This window comes from Pseudoliparis swirei, chromosome 13, assembly GCF_029220125.1.
Source record: "Pseudoliparis swirei isolate HS2019 ecotype Mariana Trench chromosome 13, NWPU_hadal_v1, whole genome shotgun sequence".
NCBI lineage: Eukaryota > Metazoa > Chordata > Actinopteri > Perciformes > Liparidae > Pseudoliparis > Pseudoliparis swirei.
In genome coordinates this window covers 7,588,887-7,612,826 of record NC_079400.1, presented here as the reverse complement: position 1 = coordinate 7,612,826, position 23,940 = coordinate 7,588,887, and the positions used below count along the sequence as shown (strand labels likewise).

Genomic DNA, 23,940 nt, shown 5'->3' with positions numbered 1-23,940 from the left:
GCTGTGTGAGCACACACTGCCAGCCCAACCAAAACAAACAGATCCTGCTTGTAAACGACGCAGGCCGAGCTAAACAAAGTAAACTCGGGAACCTTTTTCAGGAGCTTTGAGTTTAATCCATAATGATAACCGAGTCGCTCACCGAGAGGACTCCGTCCACGGAGGCGAGACTGAAAGCTCCAGAAAAAGACAGCAAGTGGACTTTGAGCTAAGATTAATAAGAATTAAGAGCCAACCATAAGCGTTCAAAACTTGGAACAAAAATGACATGCTTAGTTATAATTACAGCTGCCTCTATCCAGGTTTAGTAATAAATAAATATAAAACTGTTCAAACATTTCCTGCCTCCCACCAAATTTTTTCTGATATTTCTATATATTTTTCCAGATGCTAGAGTAACTTTTCCACACATTATACATACAATTTAAAACGACAATGAAACCAAGAGAAAAGTTTCAAGAGTACATAAATGGACCTTCAACAAAAAGCAATCCTAACAGGCGGGCGATGTTCTAGATTTCTCTTTCTCTTCTCTTCAACAAGACCAAAACCAACAATGAACTGATCCGACCAAACATTACTCCAGAGTCCAAACGTGTTTTTTTGTTGATCATTTTGACCCGATCCCACATAAACTGTCCTGCTGACTTAAACACTCAACAGAGCACGACATGTGTATTAATCCACGGCTGAAAATAGCCCTCAAAAAATGCTCTGCTAAATCCAGTTAGTCTTTGATATAAATATATATAATCCTTGCAGTTCATATTAATTAACATATATAATAATATCTTTCAGGACCTGAACGTGCATCAGTCCGGCTGTAATTTATCCGATACACGTGGAGTTATTCGCCTCATTTCAAGTCTTAAAACAGAAGAAAATTAACCCAAAACAAGTCAAACGTTTGTGAGATTCTCCAGATTTAAACACCCACAAAAGACTCGTTATGATGGATATCCTCTGCAGGCCTATTTCTTCATTCCAAAGAAAACTTTTAATTCCAGAGATGCAAGGTGAGCAAAAGCCACAGCGAGTAGACGACAAGGAAAGCTTTAGGTGAGTCGCGACCGTGTCCTTACTCTGCTTAGTGGTGCTCCCTAGTGGAGCGGCAGGCATGGAGGACTGAGAGAACTCAGAGTCAGGGCAGGAGCTGTTGCCCGTGCTGTCCCATGCCATGCGCTTTACTTCATGCGGTGGAACTGAAACACACAACGGATGGTCAACAAACAGGAAACACATAGGTGGATGACACACACACACACACAGGATGCTGGTTACTCTATAGTAAAATGAGGGAACCAAAGAGTTGGAGCGGGTTTCTGACGGACATGCAGATGGGCAACATGAGGACAGGATGGCAGCTGGAAGCGAGATCAGTGCAGCTCTGGTTGTGATGTGGAAGTCATAACTGCCGGCTCTGCTCACGTCAACTGGGCTCTTCATGCTCAGATACATTAGCAAAGTCCCGTCTGACGAGCGGCAGCACCCAGCGGACAGAGAGGATCGAAGCCTTTATTTGAGATCATGCCAGTGAGTAACCCATGGTCAGGAAGTAGGGTGGGAGTAGAGGACCGAGTCAGGAGGAGGAGATATTAGACCGTCCCTCTAGTGCAGGTGTGTCTGACGAGAGCGGGAGGACCAGAGGTCAAGAGACGAGAGGAGAGTGTAGGAGGGCAAAGCGGCGCGGTAACGACGGCGTATCGGAGAGAAGTGGAGAATACATTCGCGAAGATTAAAGAACAGAACAGAGAATAAAGCATCAGAGTAGAAAGAGGAATGGAGGAGAACATGGAGGAGAACATGGAGGAAATGGATGTGAATGGTTCCAGTGAAGTCAGACTGGGAGGCCGGGTTAGGACACACAGCTGCAAGGTAAGCCAGGCTTCCTCCAGCTGGAGCGGTCACATGAGGAAGACGAGGGGATAGATGCTGTGATCACACACACACACACACACACACACACACACTCACTCATTCAGGGTTTCCACAGTGGCCCTAACGAAGAGTTCCTTTCTTTCAGGTGTCTGTGACTTTAGTCCTAGTCGTTTATATATTTTTAACGTTTGTTCGGAGCACAGTGAAATTTAGTCCAGTTTTTAAATACTTCAGTATTAATGGATGTACACAACAGGAAATGATCGTCTGAAATCTGTGGAAAACAAATTGTAAAAATGCAACTCGGGACACATTTTTGGAGATTTAGCCTCATGATTATGATAACACTTTACAATTATGTTAAAAATATGTTGTATAAATGCGGCTACTCAAGAATCGATATGTCCCATCGAAGAAGTTATGCTGTGAATTGGTACAATCTAAATGTCATTAAAGCCTCGGCTAAACTTCCCGTGAGAACAATCGTGAGAACGAGAGAGAACTCTCTTGACAAGGAAACGTTGGGGATCTTTTATACTTTCCCCTCGAGGCAAACGGACATTCTCAAAGCAGAGACCAGTTTTTAATGTTCTCTGCCAATCTGCAGTCACCGATACAAAACACGCTGACTCAGTTATCCGAGAGAATGGGACGCCGGGGTTCGCGTCAAACATCTGTCGGACTTCTCGTGTTTCTTGTATTTTATTATTTAGTTTATCTTTACCAATAGGAATAATGTGCAAACATGAACAACAAAAAACAAGCTCATCTTTGTAATTATATCTAATTAACGCCAATATAAAATCAATATCTGGATACCCTGAATGGAGTAGTTCAAATTATTTAAACATAAAAATCAACAATACTCCACACATTGCAAAACTAGTGGGAACCCTTAAAAACAGCTTGGTGGATCAGAGTGAGGCGGCTCAAAGATGTAAGGTTGCCAGTGACTACAAAAAGCCTGGGTGGGAGTGGGGGGGTTAGGTCCTTGCCAGTGGCGACCGCATAGCTTCTGGTTGCCATGGATAAACTTACTGGCGGGTGAGCTTTGAGATGAGGGCAGAAGTGGGGGCATCTCCTCTGTGGCGCTGCTCTGACTCAGCACCGAACTGTCCGCTAGAACACACACACAAAACGCAGCCAGACACACAATAAAATACATTCATGTACACACGCACACATCACAAGAGTGTGAGAGACACATGATGTATCTCTGCACAACTGCCAGTTCACGACAGTCAAATACACACTTTACTGGATGGAGAGAGAGAGAGAGAGAGAGAGAGGATAGGAATGGGAAAAGGGACGAGAACACATGACCACCGTGCCTACCTTTCATTTCCTCCTCGTCGTTGGTGGTGTTGCTCTCTGTTGAGCCCTGGAGTGCAGAGATACAAAAAAAAGATACTGAAATTAACACATCCGGGTCCGAGGTCCAGCATTCCTGAGACCGGAGCAGCTGACCGACGCGCGGGCTTTCACACGAACCGGCACACACGTCTCACCTTGACTCCATCAGGAGGGTTGTGCACCACGGGGCTCTGAGACTCCTGTGAGGCAGAACACGAGTTAGTCCGACACATCAGAACCCTGAACCAGTGCTTCTCAACCGGATTGAAACTGGCAGCCACACCTCAGCTATGGGGCCAAAACCCAACCTTCATTCAGAGAAGTTGGACACGGAACCAAAGGCTCGGACTGGGAGACGCAACGATTCCTTTCATTATCGATGAATATATTTAATTATTAAACCCAAAGCTGACAACCTAATTGCTTCTTTAGTTTGACAAACAGTCTGAAACTAAAAAGGTATTAAAGTTTACCATCAGAGAACATTATGATCATAGAAGATCAGAATAAAAGATATTCACATTTGAGATGCTGGAACCGGGAAATTATTCTTTATTCTTTTAAGCATCCGCAATTTATCGATTAATTGATCTTTGCAGATTCATTTTCTGCTGATTGACTTATTGGCTTTAATTGGAATCATACTGTGATGATATCATTTATTAATTAATTGATTACATTCGGAAGAAAACTGTAATTAAAAGTTTGGTTTCAGTTTTATCTCGGACTGCAACCAACAATTATTTTAATCATCGATTAGTCTACCAATCTTTTATAATGATTTAAATGACCTCTGGTCTACAAAATGTCATCTCTTGTTTTATCCAACCGAAAGACATTTTTCTAAACAGACAAAAAGAGAAAAGCAGAAAATCCGAGATTGCATTTGTCCTTCACATCAGATAATCCCAAAAAGTTGCTGATTCATTGTTAGTCTGTTTACGAATCAATTATTTGTTTCAGCCCAAGTTTCATCTGTTGTAAAACATACAAGGGAGACGCAGTACTTTAAATTGAGCAATAATTTATGTTTTTTTGCATACATTTGTTACAGTCATACCCATGGCCTACTTTGGGGTCCTGCACCACCCGTTGAGAAGCACTACCTAACCAGACCAGACAGTGAACCATGTGTATGCAACGCATGCTCTTAAAGCACCCTACAATGACAACATGCTCGTACTGGACGAGAGCGCGATGAAAGAAGTTAAGCAGTATTCTGAGGATGTCAATGGGGATGTGATGGTGTCAGGGTGGAGTGGGAGACATGGGTGATGTTAGGGCTGGTGGTTGCAAGGCGGTGGTGACCTTAGTAGGGAAGTTAAGGGATGGCTGGTGAAGCAACGGGATAAACGAATACCACAGAGGCCATTTCAGGATAAGAATAGATTCTACTCATCATCCAGACCAGGACAGTTCTCTGTGCTGCCACTCAATCACATAAAGTTCATGCTCTTTAGAAACCTAATAAAGTGAAACGTGTGCAGCCCGAGACTCAAAGTAATGACGAGCATTTATAATAATTTCCAAGAAGTTATATATATGTATATGACAGGAACACGTGCACCGTGGGGGGGTACAATGGGCAGAGCGGGGGTGCTACATCTCCTGTGTGGTAGACGAAGGAAGCCAAGCAGCAACTATGACGATGGAGGGTGAGGCACAGCGGGCTACTAAGCAACTACTGGTTGGGTTTTAGAGGCGGGAGCCAACACTGCGGCGGCCTACTGTACCATCTGGGCGTTGGTTGCCATGTTGGTGTCTTTCATGGCATTGATGGCGCTCACTATACTGTTCTTACTGTTGTTGGTAGAAGGCTGGGACGAGAACGCAAACACTCAAAGTGAACACATACGTTGCGCACACGCACACATGTAGATGCATTAGAATTAGAAGCCTTTTAGTGAATGGGGCTTATGTTGGTCGAGGCTCCCGGGCTGTTGAGAGCTAACGGGGTAAACGAGAGGGTGAGTGCCACAGAATGGCCTCTAGATCATCCTTTTAACTGCCTCACTAACTCTATGCCTCCGCCACTTAACTGCACAGAGACCCCTGGGGCAAGGGAGAAAGAGAGGGAGGCAGGAGAGAGGAGGGGAGGGGAGGGAGACGCTTAATAGCAGCAGAAAGTGATGGAGACTGCTCGGAAAAGAGAGTAGCAAACCTCCGACTAAGACTAGAAGGTGAACGAAGGCAACAAACATTCTAAAATTATTGTTACGGGATAATTACACAGAATATTGTGACGGAAATTGGAGGAATAAACAGTCAAACAGAGTTTCTAAAACTTGGATAGGATAACAGGAATGGGATCTAAACACAGGCTACGGAAAGGTTGAGATATTATTCCTATAAATGGAATGGGACATTCTTAACCAAAAAACCCCTGTATTAAAACTGACAAAAATAATTACAGTATGAAAAAGATATTCCTCAACATAATACTAGGAAGATAATGCGAGCTTGAGGAAGTCACTGAGAGGTACCGAGAAAGAACAGAAGGCAAAACAGAGGGTCAGCTAATGGAGGAGAGACCGGACACAATATAGAGAACAAAGAGTGCAGAGGGCTCAACCTACCTTAGCAGAATCCGATTTCTTGTTGAGTAAACTTTTGCATGCTGTAAAAAAAAGAAAAGAACAAGGATGATAGAAAGGAAGACAGGTGGGTACATGTTTACCATTCAGCTTCAACGCCAATCCATCCTCTTAGACAGCTTTTATAGAAATCCACAACTTAAGCAAGAAGCTAAATCTACAATGTGTCATATCTATGAAATCCCAGTCGAGCTTTTAAGGCAGAGTGTGTTCCCAAAGAATAACGTGCATTTAATGGATTTCTTGGGCATTGTTTTCCTTTGGCTGTACAAGCTGTTACACTCTGCAAGAAACATTCTCATCATAATCCATTCATTGCCATCTGGGGAAAAAAAAAAATAGTAACCGGAGAGCAAAGTAAACTTCCGAAATCCATTTCCTGTCTGAAAGACCCCAGATCTAAGGAGAAAGTGATGGTCAGACTCAAACTGACGCAAGGATTGACAGCAATGAGCTAGGTTAATGTAAAAACATTGATTTCCTTTAACCCTCCTGTTACCTTTATATTTACTAACATATTTTACCCTTGAGGTCAATATGACCCCAGCTATTAAAATCTACAGAAAATTATTAGAATTAATATTGTTTTCCAAGTTTAAGTGTGAGGTACTTTATGTTTGTTTGTTGACTCCCGAAAGAACACCGACATTAAACATTGAATCGGGTCAAATTGACCCGAAGGCGACAGGAGGGTTAAATATTGAATCGGGTCAAAATGACCCTAAGGCAACACAAGGGTTAAGGGCCCCGGTCTCTTTTCCCCTGTCGGTTACTTATTTTTCTCTCATTTTCTCTTGACACACGTTCAAAAACTCTTATCTTGTGTTTCTTACCTTCGATAAAAAGATATGGAAGAGGGAAAGGGGGGTGGGGGGGGGGAGAGAGGGGTGGGGAAAGAGTGATCTTAGTATTTCAATACAGGAGAGTGGAGATAAGGGGCACAGCATTTACAGCAGTAAACAATATCAAGTGACAACTCGTGCTCTTTAATTTTGGCTGTCGACACACAGCTTCTATCTTGGGCTAGTCATGCAGCATTCAAAGAAAAGAAAATTTAAATATATATAAAAAAGAAACATTTTCATTAATTTGGGTAAAAGAGCTGATTGTTCAGTGCACAAACATCCGCTCTTAATACAGCTACATCTCTAACAGCCATCGAGGCGCTAATTGTGACATCATGGGAACACCACCTTCACATGCTCTCTGAAATCCGTCCTTCACTTCTTCCTCAAGAGAATGATCACCGATTTCACATGACATGATGGGTAAAGTCAAGATGACCCTCAGTGGGAGGGATGCACCACTCAAAAGACACATACCAGCTTGATGAACAGAGAAGGACGGATGAGAGACCATCTCACGGGTTTTTCTCCCAAGAACATTTTACGAGTTACAACCACACAGGACACAGCATGCAAGGCAAACGCCTCGCTAGAAACCTACAGAATCTCACATTACTGTCACATATTTGCTGTAATGTCATTGAAAAAGGAACTTCATGAGCAAACTGCCAAGCCTGGTTTCAGCCATATTCTACAGATATGTGCAAGGAAGCAGTTATAGTATAGAAATAAAAATGGTTAAAAAAATAAATAAATAAAAGAATTTTGCAATAATGAGTGACAGAGGAAAAAACAATTAGTCGGACGATTAAAGAGAAGGAGCGCTGAGGAGTCCACTCTGGAATGATGACGTCACACATGGGATTTCCGAAAACTTACAAAACGGTGAACGTGGTCCGGTCCATGTGAGGAAGCCCCGCGTTCAGAGGGGCTCTAGCCGACAATCAAACCACCACAGCGCACAAATCACACATACCAGCACCGATTCACCTCCTTTCACCTTTATCCTACCTACACACTGATCCTAGTTACCTCTGGAGAGATTCATGTACACTGTAGAGCAAAGAAGATTTTCACGTCTGAAAAAAAAGGTGACAGGAAATCCAGAGTGCTCCACAGTGTCTGTTTCTAAAGTACTCAATCCATGGAGCCACCAGCGGAATCGCCGACCTTCACCACCCGGCAGATTGAGCGCTGAGCCTGATTTTAGTACTTTCAAAACAAAGGAAAGCACCCTTCTGTTCGTGGAGAATCAAGTGAACACGTCAGTGGGTATTTTACAAAAGTTGGTTTGTGGCATTCCTTCGAAGAGGCAGTGAGGCATTTTTGAAAGTACTAAAACAGTCCTCAGGAGGGGGGAGATGAGACTTGGGATGCCTTTTACCTTTACGGTACTCGTCAGCAACGGCTCCACAACGGTGACGGTACAACAGCAGCAGCAAAGGCAGCACCCCCATCCTCCGTCTAAACATCTCCCCCAGCTTCTCAACATCCGCCTCTTCCCTCCCATCAGACCCAGGTTCGACGATGGCAGCACGCCAACCCAGCTCTTGCCGGCCCCCTGCATAGTCAGTTCCCTGCCCCAGAAATACAAGCCCCTCCTCATCCCCTGCCCCAGTCTGCCCTGTGCTCGCCCCGGAGAGAGAGCACAGGGGTGTACGGGGTCAGCTGGAAGTCAGGATGGAACTAGCTAGATGTGATTATATAACTAATTTGGGAGCTGAAATGGGTGTTACAAGGTTGGGGCTGAGTGGTGGTGAGGTGTAAATGTAAAATAAGCACTTTGGAGTGCAGGTTGAACTGAATCGATTAGCATTAAGTGATGCTGATGTGCATGATTGTGTGCATAAAATGTGATAACTTTGCGCAACAGCAAAGGAAACAAGGATCTATATGACCCTAAATTAACAGACATGTGTGTAAGTATGCATGTGTTTGTGAATGTCAATGAAGATGCTGTCAGAGGCTGCATGCAGGGGTTTGTGGGTTATAATGGGGTCCCACCCTGTCCTATGAATCAAAAGTAGTAAGCTGTGTGGAGAGGAAGTGGATGGGCGTGTCTCTGGGACGTACCTTCCTGAGCCAGTGAGGCCGTGGAGGAGGCGGCAGCAGCAGAGTTGGTATGCTGCCGGCCCACTATTGGACAGAAATGCTACAGTTGGGAGGAGCTAATCAAATTAGGCAGCTTGATCTCACGTTGTTCAAACCATGGGCCTAGAAAGCTACAGGGCGTGCTGGCTGCAGCCCAGACACATCACAAGGTTTGAGAGAAAAGGGCTAAAGCAAAGACGTGCACCCCTGTGGTTTCCTAGGCCCGGGGTTGAAATCATTAGCCATCGACTGGCCAATTACTTGGAGGATGAGAACAAAGCTTCAGCGAAAACAAGTCACTCTCGGCAGACTAGGGAAAAAAAACCCACAGAATCTTAGCAGACACCTTGCCCCCAACATAAAAATCTCTTAAAAGTCTAGGCTTTCCTCTCATACATGCAAAAGCTCCACAGGCAGCAGAGAGACACACACACACACACACACACACACACACACACACACACACACACACACACACACACACACACACACACACACACACACACACACACACACACACACACACACACAAGGAGAGAAACATTAGCATGAACATAACTGGCACCAACATATAATCTAGTACATGAAAATATTATCACACGTTAACCTGCTCACATTTATCAGGATGAAATGCACTTACCATAGTCATTACCAATATTGTTTCTATCATGGTTCCAAGTAACTTTCAAATCCATTTTAATGTTGTAAGCAAGTAAACTCCTTCGCACACACAAAATCATCTTGTTATTTTGAGGATGAGTGGGTGTGAGAGTGTGTGTGTGTGTCTGTGTGCGTGCGGTAAGGGGGTTAAAAGAGGTCCAGAGGACACTATCCATTCTCCTTCCGCCTCCCCCTCTGCATGTGCTACGTGGGAGGCCGAGGGCGAAGGGCACACCCACCTGAGAAGTTTCTGGACACCAGCATTGTGGTGAGAATGGCTCCCTGGAGGAGGAGAGGAAGGAGGAGAGCGCAGTGAGGGAGGTATAATGAGTGTAAGGAGTTTTATTTAACGGGATCTCAGTTTTTCTTTAACTGCTCCCTCTTCAACTCTAATGGGACATTAATATTTTTATCTCTGCTTTTTTAACAGCAGCGTCTTCAAGACAGTGTCGTTCTTTTCAACAGCTAAATCCAGTCTTGATTTGTTCTGTCAAACAGTTTCTAATTTTCAAAAAACATGTGATGTATTGTATTATTGGTGCTTTGTTAACGGTACATCTTCACATCTCTAAGTTCAATTACATATTCTTCTATTCAAACACATTGAAAATAACTAAATTCATCTGCATGTACGGCTGTGAATGCAAACTACAGCAACTCAGTCGGGTAACGTTTGAATGTTTCAATACTGCTGTCGATATGAAAATAAAGTGTCAGTACCCATTCCAAAGTGATATCTAGCATTAAATAAATAGATTTACTACAAAAAATAAGTTATCATATGTTCCTAAAGTCAGGAACTAACTAAAATAAAAATTAACCACACATTTCACCCCAGCTTTGAGTACTCAACAGTTTTAATACTTAACGCTACGATATCAAAAAGCCCTACAAGTAGGGAGATTAATTTCTAAACGGCAAAAGGTAGGTTAAATAAAATAAGATGTACAAGTGTGAAACGCAAAGCAGCATCAGGAAGGTGGCAAATCAAATTTTAAGATTGGGTACCTTAAGTTTTCGACGAGCGTTGAACTTGCGGAGACACTCGACAGTTTCCTGTCTGTGCATCATAGATGCCACTGTAGAACGGTGCTGCAGGAGGAGAAAAACAAACTATTAAAACACACTCTGTTTCTACAGAATTGTAGTTATTTTAAGGCTATAATACAGTAATTATCTAACTTGGTATATCCAGACCTGGTTATGCATACATTTGTAACATGCAATAATTCTCTGAGGTGTTTTCTGTGAAAACTTACGCAGATCCAGGGGTGTTTGAGGGCCTGGTCGGAAGTGATTCTCTTGGCTGGGTTAATGGTCAACATCTGGTTGATCAGGTTTTTTGCCTCTGGAGTCACTGTGTCCCACTCAGGGGATGGGAACTGGGACAAATGAAGAAAGTAGGTGTAACAGTTGGGAAGGAAGGAAGGGGGATTGGAAACAATACACATTTCCTTCAGGACTTGTTAGGAGTCTGCATATTTCTGGCTAATCCACAACATCTGGGCATCAAGTCTCGAGTTTATTTGTCAACATTGTGTAGATAGGAGAACAAAATGAATTGCTAATTGTTTTTGAATCAACAGGACTCAAGCTTCTGTTGCAGAAAACATGTTTTATTCGGAGTACATTCCCTACTAATAGGATGTGTGAAACTTCCAGCCTCTCTGGAAACTGCAATGTGACTTAAATATCCAGAGACGGAGAACCAGAGACGGGGTATCCTCCTTTCTCCGTCTCTCTCATAGTCTCCCTCTGTCTCACACACACCTCTGCAATGCGTCAGGGAGGCCCAGATAGGATCAATAGCTCTGGACCAGCTCTCAATTGGACACTATTAAACATTCAAAAACTGCTTAGCAAAGCCCTGCACTGCACCCTTCACAAGTATACACCGAATGCACACACTTACATCGTATGCCCCAGCTTTGATCTGCTGATAGAGTTTGTGTTGATCTTCATCCCAGAAAGGAGGATATCCCACTAACAAGATATAGAGAATAACACCTGGCAGAATACAAAGTGAGAAAAAGAGATCATGGTCCATGTTGCGGCTCAAATTAGGAAAGGCAACTTGATTCATTTCGCATATTTCTTTTCAAGTAAACTCATTATGCTTTGCATTTAAATGCATGCAGCACGAAGCAACAACAAAAATAAAGTGAATTCAGCACAGCTAAATGCATTCTTTTCTCTTCATGAGACACTTCACATGAGGCTAAATTCTTCTTTTCTTTGCAAGAGGTTTTCGAAAGTTAACCTCAGATTTATCATTAACTATTTACTTTTGGTGGCTCAGTGGCAGGTCTGTCTTTCAATCAAGGGGTTGGCGGTTCAATCCTCGCCCTAGTCAATGTGTCCTTGAGCAAGACACTTAACCCCGAATTGCTCCCTGTAGCTACAGTTTATGAATTGATTGTAAGTCCAGGGTATTTCCTGCATAGAGAAAATTTGGGCGCGCGCCTAAGCCGTTTTCCCGAATGCCTATGACAAATCCCGAGCGCCTAAGGCAAAAAAAGTCTGCGATGAAAGAAGAAAAAAAAACTGTTCATCACGTGCATGTCAGCGAATATGTTCTCAATAGTATGTTTCAAGTAGGCTACAGCCGAACCCACGTTCTGTTTGGATCAATAGTAATAGAGTTGATAAGCGTGTCTTCTTGTCTGATCAATATGCAACTGTGAGGTGCGAGAATGGACAGAGCGGCCAGCTGCTGATCACTCAACAGCCCGACGTGCACCAATACACCTGGACTATTGTCAATCGGGATGCACCGATCTGATCGGCGCCGATCCATATCGGCCGATATTCCCATTATCGGTTTTGATCGGCGTTCTCAAAACGGCCGATCAGATGACGTAACATCTGCGAGAACTATCAGAGACGTTTCAATCGCCGCGCACCGCAACGGAGACGATGCGCCCGGCGAGGGCCGCAGAGTGAGAGGTCAGAGGGGATCCTCACCACCGAGCGGCGTCCCCGTCCCCCGAGTTGAATCTCTGGGTCGACTCAGCCGACTCTCACATGTCTGCCCCTAGAGACTGATGCTCACGGTAAACACATTCGATCAGGAGCGCGAGGGTTTTGATAAAGTTAGCGGAAGGATTTAAGTGACAACATCCAGTTTTGCAAAGTTAGCGGAAAGAACCACGTGAAACAACATCCGTTTATCAAAATAAGATGTCGACAAATCATACACTAACAAATACAAGTAAACAATGAACTGATTTTGTATCTTTATAGATCTTTTCTGAGATTTAGCTTAAATTATGCTAACATTAAAACATTTTTACTGTACCAAGGAAGAGTTTATAAAAATAAGTCAGACTTTTGTATGTTAAAAAAAGTTCTGTAAATAGATTTCCCCAAGAGTTCCAGGAAATGAATGATGCAGATGTGTTCCATACATATCTGAAATCCCCTACAATAGCAATCAAACAATTGTAATGTATCAATTAGGAAATTTTTCAAAGTAAAAGTCCTAAATGTTTAAAGAAATCGGTAATTTCTTTAATGTTTGAGGTGCTTTATATATGTATTTCCTCATAGTCCTAGGCAATAATGCTACACAATAAATAGAATGCTTCAATCAACACCGTGATCGGTATTATCGGATCGGCAGATACTGATTTCAGTGATCGGTGATCGGCACCAAAAAACCTGATCGGTGCATCTCTAATTGTCAATCTATTAGCCTATCTATTTTAGCAAAATGATTTCCTCAAGCATTACCTCAATTATTTCTGGGGCAAAAAAATAAAAAACACAGATGTCTGCTAATTACGGTGATATGGTAATACAGATTATTTTGGGAACACCGAAGACCCATTTTGACCCAGGAAAAACCCTGAAGTCGCTTTGGATAAAAGTGTCAGGTAAATGAAATTTAATGTAATAATGTTATGTACAAAATGTATAAAGTCTAGTTACAAATCGTTTAATTTGACAAAATCAAAACTATGTCTATAGTCTGATGTTTGTGTCCCACCACTGTTAAGTAAAAAATGCCCAAATCTCACCGCAAGCCCAAATGTCCACAGGCTTGCCGTAGGGGTCCTTCCTCAGGACTTCGGGGGAGAGATAGCCAGGGGTGCCCGCAAACCCTGCCGGCCAGACAAACCAGAGGACATGATTAACCGACGCCTTTGTGCAACTATGTGAATGGTTCAGATGATAGTGACCTATTCAATGCAAGATCAGATGATGACAGTGTAGAGTCACAAGCAAACGCTCGTTTATCATGCAGGACAGCCGGCAGCTCGGCTGTTAGCCAAGACACAATGGCCTTAGCATTAACTGGAGGCGTACTCATATTCTTTGGCTTCCAAGTGGGCGAGTTGATGTTTAGCTCTACAGATGCACTGTAGGAAAGACCGTCTGTTTAGCACTGACTCGTACACTGAAACATGAAAAACTATGGAGGGCTAAACACCCAGATAGAATAACAGATCAGGTTATGGTCCAGCACATTTGATGCGCGTGTGTGTCTGTGTCACTGTTTATGTTTTCTTACCAAACCAAGCCTGCTGGTCTCCTTGCACTTCAATAGCAAGGCCAAAGTCTGCCAGCTTCACTGCAGCTCCCTTCATCTTACTGGCCAACAACAGGTTCTCAGGCTGAGAAACAAACACACACACATGGTGAAGCAGAATGTATGACAAGAGATCAAGACAGTGATAGACGGAGAGTGACGGGCGATCTTCAGCAAAGCGCTTTCTTCGAAATATTTCTAATTGATGTATTCGCCACAGCTTGTGTGGGGGTGGGGGTAAAGGTGTGCGAAAGCGATGGAAAGACGGAGGATGTAGAGGGAGAGAAGATGAGTGGTTGTGAATCTCCACAACGCCTTATATGGGCCTGTGTTGGTAGCCATGGAAACCGCTCGGGAGTCATTTAGGCAGCGCTGCAGACTGCATGCTAAATGGAAAGTGTACTTAGCGAGCGGCGGCGTGTGTGTGTGGCAGCGTTCTAAATGGCCGTTGTTTGGGCAGTAGGACATAAATGGCCACAGTAAAAAGCCCACTCAGGATAAAAGGCCAACAAATCAGACAGGCAGCGCTCAATGTAAGAGTGTTATTCTCCAATACAGGGCGTGCACGCACACAAACAACAGCCGCCCACACGTATCCAAGACATCTTCGGAGGTCGATTTATTTTCCACACCCTGCAGTCTCTGCTTGAAAATGTACACTTCAGTGTTGTGCTCCTTCCTCCCATAATTTGTTTTATCACCTCCTTTAACCGAGTTAGGGAGGAAACTGGAGGTAGCAGAGATGCTCTCCTCTACTCTTTGCATCTAAGCCCATCAGCAATTTAGGACGACTCAAGCCCCTCCCCCGCTGCTCCATGGTTGGATGTTATGTCACATGGGTTGTCGTGGCAACTCTTGAGGTTCATCCATGTCTTCACTGCCTCTCTCATAATAGACCCCCTTCACAACAGTACAAAGTGTGTAGCTGTGTGTTCTCATTTGCTGTTTGAGTCCTCGTCTTTTCCTTGGCAAAGGTGAGAACCCTCTCCCCTCCACCTGACCTGACCCACCATCTCTGTGTGCTCAACATGAACATGTGTGCATGTGTGGACACACAGAGGTCTGGTCACAGACAGACAAGCCGACAGATCTGAGAACAGATAGAGGGTAAAAACAGTCGACGGGAGAGGGACGCTGGGTGGAAAATATAAAAGATAGAAACCTAAATGCAGAAAGATGGAGATACAGAGAGAGCTGGAGCAATCGAGAGCCATCTGTGTGTTGCCATGGCCACGAGCAGAGGTGTGTGTGTGTGTGGTTGTCACGGCAACGGGCAGCCACTCACCTTGAGGTCTCTGTGCACAATATCATGCTGGTGGATATGATTGACACTCTCCAAGATCTGATTAATGCAATGACTACGGAGAGCGGAAAGGGGAACAAACCGAGAGAAAGGCGCGTCAGTTGGTGCCTCTCATTACACACAAAAACACGTCACATATACAACTTGATCTGCGAGTGCGTTTCACGTCTAGGTATGAAACCGATGCATTTAATTAGGGGAAAGAAACTCACGTCATTATTTTTCACTACAGGATAAATAACATGAAGCTAGAAATTATGTGTAAATTTTTTTTTCCGGCTGTTTCGCGTAAGAAGACTTAAATACTGTCACGGATGAGATAATAAAAATTAAAAAACATATAAATATATATATACACAAGTTTTGGTTTATTCGCCTCATTCGTGCCTTAGAGGGGGCGTGGGTTATCTCTTTGGTTTCTTCCCTATTTTTTCACAGTGACGGGTTGTTTGGGAGTTTTTCCTGATCCGATGTGAGGTTTTGGGACAGGGATGTCTGTGAACAGATTGTAAAGCAAATTTATAATTTGTGAAAATGGGCTATACAAATAAACTGAATTGAATTGAGGTTTTACTCCGTGGAAGCAGTTATCATTTCCGCCATCCACCGTAGAAGAAACAACCACTAGTTCTACTTTATACTTGTTGTGGACAACCTTCAAACGTCGGAACATCCAACGCCCTCGTGTTTGGGTTCATAACATCACCCGCAGGCTCACACCGCTCGGTGACTTTCGCCGATTACGTCTGAATGACTGCCTCTTCCAGCGCTGCTAGAGAAGCAGCAGCCAGTTAGATTCACCAACGGGACGACTTCAGTGACGACGGGTGGAGCGTCTCAACGCTGATTGGCTTTCACGACTCAGCGTCAGGTGAATTTTCTGCCAAAGTTGAAACATTTAAAGTTGATGCAAATTTTTTTGCTTGGCTCCATTTGCTTCGTTCGCGCCGCCCGGCGAACATTTGCGTCCGTTGCAACCATTGCGGCTTTGCATCGACTTTGCATGGAATCCACTGGTACGAAAAATCCGCAACGCTATGGGTGTGAACGCAGCAGAAGAAACACGTGCGAGAGGCCTTACACGACACGGTCAATACGTCTCTATCCCAGTAGCAATTTTAATAATGGGGGCATCAATGCAGCTGCTACTAATACCATTATTTCTAAATACTGGCTGGTGAGCATGTTTTTAACAAGCCTTGTGACTGTAGGCTCATGATGGGTCTGGTTAAATTGTCCAGTAAAGACAGTACCTGACCACCTTCATACTGCCCGATGCACTGTGGTGTCGGGCGGCCACCGCTTGAGGCTCATGTCAAGTCTCCAGAAAGATTAATGGGTCAAAGGTCAGGAAGAGCTAGAGAGGCTTTTTCCATGTGGATTGATCTGTGTGTGTGTGTGTGTGTGTGTGTGTGTGTGTGTGTCTCCCCAAAGCCCATGTGTGCATGAACAGACAAAGACCCGAATCCAATTGCACCAGAGACTTCATAAGCTGCACACCACAGCTCCAGAAGAAAAGGGGGAACTCAGCGAGGAAGTCGAGAAACTGCAAATGTCGCAATGTCAACAGAGTGTGGTGGTGCTGACAAATACAAGCAACCCAACTACAACAATATCATTATTTTATATGCAGGAAAGTGCATCATGTCCAGAGCAGCCCCATGTGAAGAGCTTACCTGGCATCAGCCTCACTGTAGTACTCCCTGGCTACAATGTCTTCAAAAAGTTCTCCTCCTGTCACCCTGGAAATGGGAGGGAAAGGAAGGAAGAATAAAAGGGGGCGTAAAGCAAAAAAAGATAAGGCGGGGAGGCAAGAGAGAGAAGTCAGTTAGCATACACAAACCAACCGCAGCGGCACGCATGGATTAAATGTCACTGTGTGTGTGTTCAGAATATACTCACAGGTCAAAGACGAGGTAATGAAAGCCTTCCTCTGAAATGCTGTCATGGAGTCTCACTGCAAGAGAGAGGGTGGGCAGTGAGACAGCAGGTGGGTACACAATCAAATTGCTGCATTGTTTTGGCTATTAAAGCTTCCCATAAAACTGAGGCTACGACTAAATGCAAACATATTTTAACTGAGAGGTGGACCAAAGTGGATTTACAGGAGGTGTTTTTACATCATTTTACATGACAATAAATAGCTCGGTTTTTCTGGCATTTTTTTTCCGGCACTAGTACAAGAAGACGACATCCCCATTCTTAATATCTCATACAAAATGCTGATCGTCTCTGGTAGACAGACAAAGGGCACAAGACATACGCGAGTAACTGAAAGATAAATTGCAGATGTGGGCAGCGATTAAGAGGAGAGTAGGAAATGTCGCGTTTCATAAAGAATGAAAGGACGACAAATAAATAAAAACGTAAGTGCTTGTTCCCAGAAATGTTTCTTGATTACCGACGGGGATATGCGAGTGCTTGGTCGAGAACAGGAAAAAAAGTGGCTCAGTCATGAGCTCATATTACCACAATACTGCAGTTATGCGGTAACCATCCCGTCCCGACTGTCAATACAGCGGGAGAATGACGAAGCAGGATGGAGGCAGAGGGAGCCCGGCATTAAAAGAAAGGGCCTAAGATGCATCTTGGGTTTAGTGACGAGGCGCCACGGTTACCGTTATGTAAAATAAATATCAGTTGTATAAGAAGACGGCCCTGCAGCAAGAAACAAGAGCGACTGCTCTTTCCTCCTCCTCCCATCTTCTCGCTCTCCCTCCATCTGTCTCCTACTCCTCCTGCTTTCGTCCCTCCATCTGTCTTTTTTTTTTTTTTGCCCTCTTTTATCCAAAGTATTAATGCAGACAATGCCAAAATATATCAAAACGAGGAAAAAGGGCAGAAGAGAGCGATCTATACGGAGAGGGGAAGAGAACAGGAGAAGTAGGTGAGGGGCGAATGAGTGCCTGAGGGGGTGGAGGACTAGGACACGAAGAAAAGAGGACAAGAAGTGCAGTGAGAAAAGGGTCATTGATTTGGTCATATTTCCCTTTTCTGCCCTTTCACGCCCATCTCCTCCGGACATCTCAATTAGATTAGCACAATGTATTTCTTCTTTCTAATCGCCGCTGCAATACACACGTCCACAATTAGCGAACGGCTCAGCGGTGCAATAGTCACTAGTAATAAAACCAGAAAGTCCAGAAAGAAGAGTCTGACGCAGAAAACGCCTGTCGTCGGCGTGAGGAAGACCTGCCATCGCCTCACTCTGACTGGGTTTACTTGTGCATTTGAAAAGGCAGTGCTGGTGATGTCATCTACTTAACCTTTTGTTTCTGTTGTTACGACAACTGCACCACTTATTTGCACAAGACTCATAACATTATAACCGCAGGTAGCATTCCTGAGCCGTTAAATGCAAAGCAGTAATGCTAAAATCAAACAGCCATCCTCTTCTACTGTATAACAGACTCCTTTGCCGTCTCTAATCTTTTATATTTTAATACGTTTATGTGCCTACTAATAAATGTATTAATAAGGCTTGTGCAAAATGGTGAACACATTGACTACTGACAATCAACCAGATGATCTACACTTGTTTTTTTTCCGTTTATTCAATATTAAGGAACTGTAATCTAAAATCTGCTCCCTATTGTGCATTTACAGGAGATACTTCTGGCAAAGTGGTGAAGAGGATCACCCTAAACAGCAGAAGTGACCCTGCACCTTCATTTCAAAACAACCTGTTTGCCAATCCTGCGCTGAGTAATCTGACACAACCCTGCTTCTCCATTGTCTGGATGCCTTCTCACCAAAGATTTGCTCTGTTCAACATTGTTCATAATGGACTGTATAGTAAATATTCTAAATTAAATTGGCTATATTGAAATGTGAAATGAGTAATTACAAAGTCATAGCCTCTTTTAAGACTCAATGACTTGATAAATGAAGATAAAATGAGCCAGTTTACATAATTATATAATTCAACTTTCTGAACATATTCCCATGATCCTCCATGTGAGCATTAGTGGTGTAACGGATTCAGCATGCGTGTGAAACACGGATTAATTACAGGTTAACGTTAACCATCACAATGTGAAATAAAGTTGTAATATTTAGCAAAATATGCAATCAGAACGTCGGCATTGATGATTTTCTAGTCGTAGATCTCTGATAATGTAAACAAGCAATCTGTGTTTGGTTACATTATGATGCGTTCAGGCTCTGTGAAAATGAGTTGAAGATAAATTATAATGTTCTGATGTGTTCACATAAAATCTCAAAATATAGTTTTCATTAGAAATGTGAAAAAAAGGAGATGTGTTAATATTAATATAAAATAGATATTAGAGATGAATTATGAGCCATTTAACTTCATACCACAAGCTCTAAGCAGCTGATAAATCATTAACTAATGAAAAGATTCAATAAAAATAAAAACTTTAATTTTCTTATCAATTGAATTGTGTGCGTTAATAATAAGCACTTTAACAAAGTAAAAAGAACATTTTGAAATTCTGATAGTTTACAAACAACAGAGTGCATGAAATGATTTTTGGGAAGTCGGGGAAAAATAGTCTGGAGTCTTGTATACAAGCTGTATAATAAAAAGAACAAAGGATCTATATCTGACAATATGGATCATCAATGATCGGCTGCAAAAAATGTGATCAGGGATCTTTTTAAAGTTATATTCGCTCCCTTTTTCTGTTGTGCCGATCCGATCCGTGAGGCTAATGATCGGTACCTGTAGTAAGAATAATTTAGAACATAAAATGCTCATGCAGCTTAATTCTTGTCCGATTGAAGCACTCTGTTACTCAACCGATAAAACCTAGAAGTAATTATCTACTGAGTGAACCCTAGCTTGCATAGGTGCGTTTCTCAATGCCAGGATAGAAGTTCAGATTATGATGCTTATATGTGAATCAATGGAATATTAAAATAATTAGGATACGGGAATGTTCCACTTACCAATTATAAGTTTCACTAAACTAGCATTTTCTTTTTTGTGTTGAGATTATTTCATCAAACTACCGTTTAAAAGTCAGCGATGCGGTTTCACACTCAACATATTCATTTGGATTAACAATATTCGAGGAAACTTCCGTTACGGATATCAAATATTATATCAGCATTATCCGAGAACGTCAAGTCAGCACCGGTATCGCTATACTCCAGCAATACAGAACAAAACATCAGGTCACGTGCACAGAAACTCACCGATGTTGGGGTGCTTCAGCAGACGACAGATACGAGCCTCTCTCTCCAGCTTCTGATGGTCTGTGGAGAGAAAATCAAGAGACATGTCAAATCACAGAGCAGCGACTTGTTTGTGCATCGTGAACTGGTCAACCCATTGGGTTCAGCAGCGGCCTCGCCTGAAAAGGACATTATGATGATACAGTGAGGGTCTTAACCACGAGGCCACCTGACACCACATTTGCACCAATTTAGAAAAACTCATGCAGTAATGTTTGTTTGTTTGTTTTTGGGGCCATCAGACATGTCCCCTTTCCCAATAATGTCTTTCAGTAAGAGAAGAAGCTCTAGCTTTGGTCCACTTTAACATCTCTTCACCCTGTTGTATAGTCTGTGCACCGGCTGCACAATGAGACAGACTACGTCTTCCAGTAAAGTAATAAACATAAATGCAAATATTTATTGTGTCACGGATGCAAAGGGAAACGGTTTAGGCACAAACCGATTAGTGATACGGTCGTTTATGCCGAGTGGCTGCATTTGCCTCTCATAACAGTCACAAGGTGCACCGAGGCAAATCTCCGCTGATCACAGGTTTTGGTTTTTATTTAAGACCATTGAACAGTTTGTGAAAATTAACGAGGCTGTGTGATGCAATTACAAGTTTGCCTGCGTGTGTGTATGTGTGCAAAAGAGTCGGTGCAAAGCCCAGATATACAACACGAGTGTGTTTGCATTTCTGCTCGGAGAGGATACGAGCAAGAACACACGCCTCATGTCTAAACAAACATCCTTGTTGACGATTTGACTGAATCCGGTAGCGACGTGCGTGCACACGGGCGCGCGTTTGTGCGAGACGACGGCGTGTCGACCACGTGACTGTTAGAACTCCCTCGCATCACTTCGGGAGGCGTGAGGTCAAAAGGTGATGTGGGGTAACTGCAGTGCCGATACCGTGCGTAGATGTGTGTGTAAGCCTGTGTGTTACCACTGCGGTGAGGCCACCTCGACCCCACAGCTTCAGAGCGATTACGCCACACAGAGGCGGCCTCGCAAAGATTTGCATTAATTTTCAAAGTGCAGCAACAGCCTCAGATAAAATCCACATGCTGCTGCTGAGCAATCGTCCACCGACGTAGTCAACTGTTCATCCACAACCGCATTACACATTATCATAAAAAGCAGCGTCACCGTCTGCAGCCACTCTGCATTCGCCTGACTCGTCCCCAACTTGTTGCCGACTTTGAATATTTATAAAGCTGCAGTTTCTAAGCTGTCTAACACGGTGCGACGCTCTCCACATCTACCTTCCGCTTCCCTGCAGGTATAGATTTCCCTCGTCTGAGAGAAAGCGAGTGAATAAGGGAGAGACATGAACCTCCTTCTAATTACACCAGTGACGCAGGACTGAGAGACAGACAGAGAGGAGGGAGGATTACATGGAACGTCCATTTGCTAGAAGAGGATCACAGCGTGCGTGTGTGTGTGTGTGTGTGTGTGTGTGTGGCTGGCCGTCTACCCTGGTGCAGTGTCACTGCAGCACTCACTAATTCATTCAATCTCCCTATTTGTTGGTGCGAGAGTGTGTGGTAGAAGAAGACAGGAAAGAGAGGGCTGGAGGGTAATTACTGGCACTTCCTCCTGCTCTCTAATTGGCCATCTGCTTTGCCACGGGGCAGGCCTCCAGCCATCTTACGTCAGCTGAGGAGGATGGAGAGGGCCTGACATACACACACACACACCCCTCTGACCGTCTTGACAATCTGACAGGAAGCTCGAGGACCCAGTTTAGACCGTTGGAGACGAGTTTACATCCAAACTGTTCCGCTTGGGAAGTACTGACAAAATCAAAACGGCACATTATTATGCAGTACCTCAATACTGACAATGTGACAGTATTTTGTGCGAGTGCAGGAATTTTTAGAGCATACCTAACGAGGATGGCTGCTACATTTCTTTCCTTTAAACACAGCATCCAATATATACCGATAGCCGTGCAATACTCAGTTTTTCCACTTTGATATCTAGCGGTAGTGAGCAACCGTTAAGATAAACAAAACAAACCTGTTTATGCCATTTTGCTTTTGCCAGTAAGTAGCTTACTTGCTATGGTAGTATATGACTGTCCCACAAACCTATCTGTCAGTAAGACGTGTTAACATAGCAAAAGCACATCTGTATTATATTGGTGTTTATTAGAGATGCACCGATCAGGTTTTTGGTGCCGATCACCGATCACTGAAATCAGTATCTGCCGATCCGATAATACCGATCACGGTGTCGATTGAAGCATTCTATTTATTGTGTAGCATTATTGCCTTGGACTATGAGGAAATACATATATAAAGCACCTCAAACATTAAAGAAATTAGATTTCTTTAAACATTAACGACTTTTACTTTGAAAAATTTCCTAATTGATACATTACAATTGTTTGATTGCTATTGTAGGGGATTTCAGATATGTATGGAACACATCTGCATTATTCATTTCCTGGAACTCTTGGGGAAATCTATTTACAGGACTTTTTTTAACATACAAAAGTCTGACTTATTTTTTATAAACTCTTCCTTGGTACAGTAAAAATGTTTTAATGTTAGCATAATTTAAGCAAAACCGGATGTTGTCACTTAAATCCTTCCGCTAACTTTATCAAAACCCTCGCGCGCTCCCGATGGAATGTGTTTACCGTCAGCATCAGTCTCTAGGGGCAGACATGTGAGAGTCGGCTGAGTTGACCGAGAGATTCAACTCGGGGGACGGGAACGCCGCTCGGTGGTGAGGATCTACTCGTGGACCTCTCACTCTGCGGCCCTCGCCGGGCGCATCGTCTCCGTTGGGGTGCGCGGCAATTGAAACGTCTGATAGTTCTCGCAGATGTTACGTCATCTGATCGGCCGTTTTGAGAACGCCGATCAAAACCGATAATGGGAATATCGGCCGATGTGGATCGGCGCCGATCAGATCGGTGCATCCCTAGTGTTTATATGACTCTTTTCGACGCCCAAGCCATTGTGGTCACTCTGGTCACAAAGTACCAAAAACATCCGATCAGCTGACTGACAGTTTCTGATCAATGGCAGTCAGCACACTGCCTGATGAGAAGACCGTTTCACTTCATTATTCAGCCCGACATTGTGAGCCATTTTCAGTAGACAAAAGAGCTGTGTTAGCGGTCGCTAGGAACAGTTAATTCCACTTTCTTTTTCCTGATGAATAAAGAAATAAGCAAATTTAAAAGGATAACGACACTGTCAATTTCTACATGGACAGTCAAGCGACTGGCCACCAATCAGTGCTGCATCGACAGTGACGTGGAGCTGCTAGTCGGAGCACGTCAACCATGAGCAGCTAGAGTCAGGGAAGAGACCAAATACAAATCTGGACTAAAAGCTAAATACCAGCTTCAATACCAACCAGCTGCAATAATAAAATGTATCTTACACTTTTATGCATCAGTATTAACCAACTAATAATCATAAAACAGGATGTTTCAGTTGAAAGTTTTGATTTTTACTTTAGACTTTATTTCTTTTTATTCTT

At 43.4% G+C, this 23,940-nt stretch overlaps 1 protein-coding gene across 3 annotated transcripts in view; it reads right to left on the bottom strand.

Moving 5' to 3' along the window:
- Window positions 1-23,940, bottom strand: part of LOC130203157 (calcium/calmodulin-dependent protein kinase type II subunit gamma-like) — a 35,035-nt gene that overhangs the window by 4,321 nt on the left and 6,774 nt on the right. Inside the window, exons 3-19 of one of the 3 annotated variants that reach the window (XM_056429063.1) lie at window positions 20,419-20,478; window positions 17,158-17,212; window positions 16,932-16,997; window positions 15,238-15,310; window positions 13,935-14,037; window positions 13,441-13,524; window positions 11,334-11,428; window positions 10,681-10,803; window positions 10,430-10,513; window positions 9,661-9,703; window positions 8,744-8,806; window positions 5,808-5,848; window positions 4,965-5,048; window positions 3,387-3,431; window positions 3,214-3,259; window positions 2,917-2,997; window positions 1,083-1,202 (exon numbers count right to left, since the gene is read on the bottom strand). In XM_056429063.1, coding sequence (XP_056285038.1) covers window positions 1,083-1,202; window positions 2,917-2,997; window positions 3,214-3,259; window positions 3,387-3,431; window positions 4,965-5,048; window positions 5,808-5,848; window positions 8,744-8,806; window positions 9,661-9,703; window positions 10,430-10,513; window positions 10,681-10,803; window positions 11,334-11,428; window positions 13,441-13,524; window positions 13,935-14,037; window positions 15,238-15,310; window positions 16,932-16,997; window positions 17,158-17,212; window positions 20,419-20,478 — 1,266 coding nt within the window. The remainder of the gene's footprint in view (window positions 1-1,082; window positions 1,203-2,916; window positions 2,998-3,213; window positions 3,260-3,386; window positions 3,432-4,964; window positions 5,049-5,807; window positions 5,849-8,743; window positions 8,807-9,660; window positions 9,704-10,429; window positions 10,514-10,680; window positions 10,804-11,333; window positions 11,429-13,440; window positions 13,525-13,934; window positions 14,038-15,237; window positions 15,311-16,931; window positions 16,998-17,157; window positions 17,213-20,418; window positions 20,479-23,940) is intronic. The other 2 variants (XM_056429065.1, XM_056429064.1) reach the window with 2 other exon arrangements.